General features: G+C 34.6%; 1 protein-coding gene across 3 annotated transcripts; it reads left to right on the forward strand.

Annotated features, from left to right (window-relative positions):
- Positions 1-3,875: 3,875 nt before the first annotated feature.
- Positions 3,876-7,074, forward strand: LOC307132631 (Rieske domain-containing protein-like). 3 transcript variants are annotated; one of them, XM_079827093.1, is made up of 4 exons: positions 3,876-4,093; positions 4,864-5,065; positions 5,922-5,956; positions 6,059-7,038. In XM_079827093.1, exons 2-4 carry the CDS (start codon positions 4,903-4,905, stop codon positions 6,338-6,340), a joined length of 480 nt encoding a protein of 159 aa, XP_079683219.1. In that variant the 5' UTR covers positions 3,876-4,093; positions 4,864-4,902; the 3' UTR covers positions 6,341-7,038. The 3 variants fall into 3 exon arrangements, with proteins under 3 accessions (XP_079683219.1, XP_079683217.1, XP_079683218.1); XM_079827091.1 differs by having other exon boundaries at positions 3,891-4,237; positions 6,059-7,074; XM_079827092.1 differs by having other exon boundaries at positions 3,891-4,543.
- The last annotated feature ends 836 nt before the right edge of the window (positions 7,075-7,910 follow it).

Here is a 7,910-nt window from a genome sequence, read left to right on the forward strand (position 1 = left end):
AGGAAATCAGGTTAAGCTGCTATTTAATACAGAACAAAAATGTATCATCCTATGCCTCACTTATTAGGCATGCAAAAATATTATAATAATGAGAGAGGGCTGTATGTAGCTACTTACCATATTTTTAGTTTAACCCTCTATGGCATGAATTTTTATTTCATACCATAGAGGCATGAACCCCCACCACTGAACCAGATATTGGTTTGTTGCATCAGGGCAACAATGTGCTATGAGGGTACTAAAACTCCAATATTTTCTAGGTGGAATAGGGAAAACAAGTAATATGTGCATTAGAAAAAGTTTTATTTTCAGATCAATCACAAATGGTATCAACCAATCACAAACATCAAACGATCAAAAACAAAAACCCTACTAATTACAACTAACACCTCATAAATGTTCATATTCATATAAACAGACCAAACAAACAAACACACCACACATACTCATGTGCACACATGCTAACCGACTGACCCCAAACTGACCCCTGACCTCCTAAATGTCTCTCAAACCTGATTCAGTCTCACTGGGAGAAGAAATGACCATAGCTGCTTGATCATGTTCCTTCCGCCCATAAAATGTTCTTGTGTCCATTTCCTGCAAGTATCAGTAGATAGTAAAAACATTGACTATTGGTGCATTCAAGTCATATGAAAAAGATTGTATTTACAAGTTGAATGCATGGACGCCACTACAAACCACAAAGGCAAATCGTTTTCAATCACAGATACATTTATTTCCGAATGCCGAAAGTACAATTTAGTTTGTACACTTATGTGTACTGTTAATGAAGAAGAAGGTTTGCCAGAAAACACATTAGCCAGTTTATGAGCTGAGAGGCATGAGGGACCAAACTGCATTTGCCATCATTCTCTGCAGCAAAATAATAATAATAAAAACATAAATGACACACATAATGTGCACACTTTGAGCAACAAACAAAAAAACACAGTTTTAGTATATAAATAAAAACAAAATAAATCTTTAAACAATCAAATACTTCTTTACATACTGATGCACACGCATATATTTTTTATATAAAGTTATTTAAACTTAAACATGTTAAAAAGTGATATTTATCTTACCAATTGGTGAAACTGTGTCCGATATGGATTTGTTCAAAGGGCTGCTCCACCCCAAAATAAAAGGTGACACCCACATCAGCCCCTCATTTCATTGAACAGACATGTCAGGTGATATTATCTATTTTTTTTTTTTAATTATTAAAAAAATTGAAGGGGTGGTGTGAGGTCCAAAAAGGTAGTTTGTTGCCTGAGGGTTAATTAGTGCCGTCGTCAAATTGATTAATCGTGATTAATCGCATCCAAAATAACAGTTTATGTGTACATAATATGTGTGTGTGTGTACTGTGTATAATTATTATGTATATATAAATAAACACTCATGCAAATAAGAAATATTTGCATACTGTATATTTATATAATTTATATTATATATAAATATAAATATTTTATTTATAAATATATATATTTTTTTTCTTAAATATATACATGCACGTGTTTGTATTTATATATACAAAATAATACACAGTCCACACATGTTATGTAAACATAAACTTTTAATCGCGATTAATCGATTTGAGAGCACTAAGACACAGTTGTGAATCAAGATGTCAAAATTAGCATAAATTACCCCACTATTTCTCACTATACACCATGTAAAGCAAATGAATGCGTAGGTAATTATATGAGAAGATTGACTTTATGCACCTTTATCATTCATAGGATTCCTGTTTTCCTTTGAGATTTTTTTTTCAATATGACTAAAGCTAATATTCCTCACAAAAGGTACATGAGCCATAAAAGAAATGCAAAAAAATTATTGTCCAGATTAGTGGAAAATGCTATTTATTATGGCTTAAATTTAAAGCAAATTACTTATTACATGATTCTAAAGTAGCAGCAGATGGAGTGTTGTACCTGAATATGGTTGAGCGAAAGCTATTTCATAACACCTCCTTCTGTAGCATCTTGAGAATGAACAGTACCTTTTGGCTCCCTGTTTAGAGAAAAGCCATTGAGTCTAGTAATACTGATGGGCTGCACAGACAGCCTGTGAAGTTACGACTGCCAGGTCATGTGTACTGTATGTTTGGCACACTCGCGGTTGATTCCGGCCCCTTTACCATCTGTTATTGGCTATATCAAGCTCACGGTTTCACATGAACCAAAAGCATTAATTAGCTGCGCAGTTATATTTACAAATGCTCCCTCATTTATGTCTTTAATTGCTATTCAAGGTTTCCTGTGCCATTAAGCTTGTTCAGTGGGAAATAATAGCTACAATGGAATTTTTTGTTTTTATAGTTTCAGGGAATGGGTGCAAACAGTGTCAAGGATTCATCTTATTTACCATTTCTGCTGCTCTCTGATGCACATAAAACATCCTGCTCTTAATTCCCATGATGCTAAGTAGCTGTTAAAAGCAACATTTGGCCTTTGGAAGAATCTGGGTTAATGCATTCTCTAAGTCAGGCAATGAAAGGAAAATAGAGGGGTGGTGGGGGGACATCAAAAGCAATTTTAAGTGTTTACACCCAAACGCATCAGGTCAAATTGAAATGCATTTTAAAATGATGTTACCTGCTATTTAAAGTAATTGTGCGTGTGTGTGTGTTTGGAGCAGATGTATCCTATGATGGGAAATGGGAAAACAGGCAGAGGATGTTGCCAGTGCCCTAACATACCATTTTATTAAACCCTTACGCATTTATAATTTCCGAAAGCTTAGAATGCTGGCTGATTGATTCTTATATACAAGTAAACATCTGTTTTGGCCTGTGTTTGAGATTCATACCAGAAAATAAGTCACAGTGAGTTACTGAGCATTAATATTTATTGACATTAGGGTAAGCCTTTATCTTCTGACTTAAATCCAATATGTTTCCAAGTTTCAATTATACCCAAACTATCTATAGCAGTTCATTCCTAGGCTAGGCCTTTGCAATGTATCCATTATATGCTCTATTTCGAGCCTGCATGTATTGCATTTATTACTCTTTGTATTTATTGTTTATTTAATGGGGCACCTAAAGCCAGTTGCCACTTTCATTCTAATTTTATTCTTACAGTTGGGCTGTTAAAATAAAAAATAAACGGATTTCTCAGAAAACATAAAACGCGTAAAATAACATTACGCCAAAAGCAGCGAGTGGATTTATAATTGGACAGCTTTGTAAGAAGGAGCTTTGTGAACTTTACAGGACATAACAGATGGACACTTGTCTAACTTGCATTTTTAATGCGTATCAACAGCACCACCTAAAGGTCATTGTTCAGTGTCATGGGCTTTTACTTATTTAATTATACATATGGGCAGTTGACATGAAATAGGGAAGATGACATGTCATGTGGTGTGACATAGCCTATACTTAATTAAAAAAATGTATATGCCTATCTTTATATGCAGCATTTATGACCTTATATTAATGGGGACAATAGTACTCTACAGACTATTTATACGTTGAAAAGGACTGGTGAGTTAAGGCAAAATGTAAAAAAAAAAAAAGAAAAACATAATAATAATAATAATAATAATAATAATAATAATAATAATAATAATAATAATAGGAAAAGGCATTAAAGAAATGGAACCTAAGATATACACTGACTTTACCCTAAAAATTAATATATTTTTTTTTACCTGAAAACATGGTGATCAAAAGAATGTTGTCATCTACTGCTATTAATTTAAGCATTTTAAAAATACACCATCTATTATGTCGCTCATAATTTATACATAATTCTACATAAAAATAATTGTAATTATTACAAAAGTTTACCCTTCTAGTAAAAAAAAAAAAAACTTTTCATATGCGGTCTAAACTCTTATTTTGAAACACAAAAACTGGGTACGGCCGGAAATGATTCACACTACAGTGAATTGTTTCGTTTCCTGGCTTCCTCTTTTATAGAAATGTTGTAAATGTTTACTAAATCGCTTATTTTGACAATCAATTTTTACAAGCAACATGTCAAATTAAATGTCAAATACAGGTTCGGAGTCTCCGGATGCTTAAAGAGTTACGCATAATGTGTCATCTGGCAACCGCGGATCTTTCACATTTGACAAAGTTAAGGGAAGTTGACCGTTATTAAAACCACAGCATCTCATAAAATGTAAAACAGGAGAGAGTAAACGTCGTTCTTCAGAGGCGGGAGAATCAAACAGCTTTAAAAGAATGAACTTGAAGAACAACCACATGCCTTAGCCCTAGGTAACAATAGATGCGTTCCAACTTACAAGATTCCAACTTGCAAAAAGCGTTCGCGTCTCGTAGAACTCGTAATTGCAAAATGGCTGGCTTTTACCTGGGAAATTTAGTATTTCCAATAAAGCAAAATAAATAAATTTGAACATTTCTAATTATTTGGAAATTGACAGCTCGTGTTCTTTTTGTAAACAAGCAGAGGAGACATTTAAACACTTGTTTCTTGGATGCCCCATTTCCATACAATTTTGGTCGTAATTACAACATGTAACCTGGGCATCTCCAAAGTCACGTGGCATAGCACCCATGAGGGTAATTAAACATGATGAACCAATTAATAAAGAATAGGTCCATTTTTTCTGATGTAAATATACCCCAGTTATTTAGAAAATATGCTGTTCTGTGGCTTTGCATAATCTCATCATGCTTTATGGCACCAGAGAATCTTGATCTGGCCATTCTCAGTATGCTACTTTTTAATTAAAGGCATAGTTCACCCCCCAAAAATGACTATTCTGCCATTATTTACTCATTATTTATTTCACTTGAACAGAGATTGTAATTTAGCTTGTTCCTCATTCAACACTATCATGTGGTGTTTTTATTCATTTTATTATATTATTATTGTACAGTTCTGACGGTGTGACGAAGAGTCCCGAAAGAGTGAAAACATGAGCTCTGATGAAGAGGTGGCGGCTGCATCCAGACCCTATTTTATAGGGAAGAAAGAAAACATCATTCAAACCCGACGAGTGCTGAAGACATTTGGTGGAAGAGATGTTCTAGTGATGTACCACCAGGGGGACTTCTATGCTATTGATGCTCGTTGCTACCGTAAGTTGCATGCTACCATTTGTTACCAAATGTTTGTTTTGGAATAGTGCAGTATTCATTATAAATTATTTATCAGTGAACATGTTTTTTTGTATTCATGTGAAATGAATGAAAATTATCCCATAATTTACTTATCCCAAAGCCATCCTATGATCCTGAATTACATTCTTCTTTCAGACGAATACAATCTGAGTTATATTTAAAAATGCCTGAACATATTCGTCTAAAAGAAGAATGTGGTGTTTCCAAGCTTTATAATGGCAGAAAAAGTGCATCCATCCATTATAAAAGTAATCCACATGGCTCCAGGGGGTTAATAAAGGCCTTCTGAAGTGAATCGATGGGTTTGTGTAAGAAATATTTTCAACTTACAAAGATAGAAGAAAGCCCCTTGCAGTTCAAAACGCTTACACTACGTCCAACGTCGCGCCAATTACACTTTTTCCGTAAGTAGATATTTTACTTTGTAAAGTTTTAAATATGGATATTTTTCTTACACAAACCCATCGCTTCGCTTCAGAACCGTATGGATTACTTTTATAATGGATGGATGCACTTTTTTGGGCTTCAAATATTGGGCCATTTACTGCCATTATAAACCTTGGATTTGCCAGGACATTTTTTAATATAACTCTAAAAGAAGAATGTCATATACACCTAAGATGGCTTGAGGGTGAGTAAATCATGGGGTAATTTTCATTTTTGGGTGAACTAACCCTTTTAAGTATACTCAAATAGTGTTTAATCCTTTTATTTTCTACAGATTGAAGGCCATGCACATCCTTTCGCCCTCGTTAATATTTGACATTGTCATATGTTTGCATTACACTGATTTTATGCTTTTATTTTGTTGCAGACTCTGGAGGTCCTCTTCAGGAAGGAGATATAGAGGTGGGTTGTTGTGAAGCCTTTCATTAGGCGATTCCTCTTCTTATTTCTATCTGTATGCCACAATTCTGCTTTACATTTAAATTTTCTCTTTTGCCACTGTAGGATTTTGATGGACGGTCATGCATCGTGTGCCCGTGGCATAAGTATAAAATTACATTATCTGAGGGTGAGGGTCTCTATCAGGCTGTGGACCCTTCTGTAAAGCCTCCGAAACCAACTTGGTGCTCTAAAGGCATTAAACAAAGAATCCACACTGTGACAGAGTCTAATGGAGACATGTTCCTCACCTTAAACAACTCACCAGGGGCCATTGACTCTGATTACTATCAAACTAAGAAGTATAGAGACACTTTCTTGAAAGAAGGGCCGAAGAAAACGAAGTGACCTCACAGTAAGAGACAAGTTGGCTGACCAGTCAACATGTTGTTTCAAAACCCAGGTTGACCTCCTTTAGCTGGTAGTCTAGTATATACTAGAAAACTAACTAACTATAAACTAGTTAACATGTCCCAAGACACAGCTAACAGTTCATTTTTTCCCCAGCAGGGGTGTCATATGCAGTCTCTGATTTTAAAATCCTTTTTAAAACTGGGCTGGGAGATTTTCCAATGTACTCTGGTGCTTTCCAAGTAGCCTACTTGTTAAGTGTTCTTGCATAATGGACAGGTTTTTTTTTTTAATGTTATGATAGAATTTTCATAAATGTTTAAATTATGTAACATTTTCTTTGTTTTATTTATTTTGTAAATTATCGTTATTAATCATTAAATCACTGTATCAGAGCACTTGCATGCAATCTCATGGCTTTTCTGATTTGGTGACAGGTGCACAGAGAGCAAAAGACATTTAGTGGAACAGGCACCTAAAACAAGCTCATGTTCACACTTTCCAATACTATACACTACAGTAATGTTTGTAGTGCCCTTATGATGTTGTAGCGGCGTTGATGTTGAAACTGCACATAATGTAATAAGTATTACATTATTATTGTAATAAAATGTTCATAATGTAATCTTTTTCTCAAAACGTAATAAAATCTTGAGCTCATAATGTAATAACAATTTTTACATTATAAACTCCCCAAAAACATGTACAATTTTCATTATTGTAATAGCTTTAAAACATAAAAAATATTAGTATCCCTTAGTCAATTCTTAAAAATCTAAATCCAGTCTTAAACTACCTGTATAATGCAGCAGATTTAAATATTCATGCAATTATTATTAGTGTTATTAAAAAGTAATCCTTTATAATACATTTTTAGAATCTAAATTCAGTCTTAACCTGCCTACAAAAACCATCAGCTTACTAATACTGCTGCTGCTACTACTACGACTACTACTACTAGTAGTAGTCGACTACTACTACTAGTACTACTACTAGTAGTAGTAGTAGTAGTATAAAGGTGTAAAAGTTATTTTTTTACATCACACAACCCAACCGTTTTAGCAGGGGTGTGTTATACTGTATTTTTCAACTCACACACTCTCTCTCTCTCTCTCTCTGTTTTTTTACATTTTAACAGTAATTATACCATATGTATATAATGATTGCATGAATATTTAAATATTGCTCTTCACAGGTAGTTTAAAGGGTTACTTCAGCGATTTAGCTTTAAGCTTTGTATTTGTAGAAACCCGGAATGATCGTGCTTCCCTCCCTCATATCCCCCTGAGATGAGTTTTATGTCTGGAAAAAAGCCTCCGATGACGCAAATATCATCATTTTGCGTCATCGGAGGCTTTTATGGCCAGAGGCTAGAGACTACAGCCTTTAGTAGGAGCTATTCCACATATTTTCAACCCACCCATAGGGGTGGGATCTCACTCACGGAATGTAAAATGCGCACGGCCGCTCTGGCATTTATAACGGAGTGGTGCGGAGCAAGCGAGTGTTTTCAATGAATTCCTATGAAAGTTAAGCTTCCATAGGCGTGAACTGAAAACGCGCCAGA

The sequence above is a fragment of the Gobio gobio genome (genome assembly GCF_949357685.1).
Source record: "Gobio gobio genome assembly, chromosome: 10".
Classification (NCBI taxonomy): Eukaryota; Metazoa; Chordata; class Actinopteri; order Cypriniformes; family Gobionidae; genus Gobio; species Gobio gobio.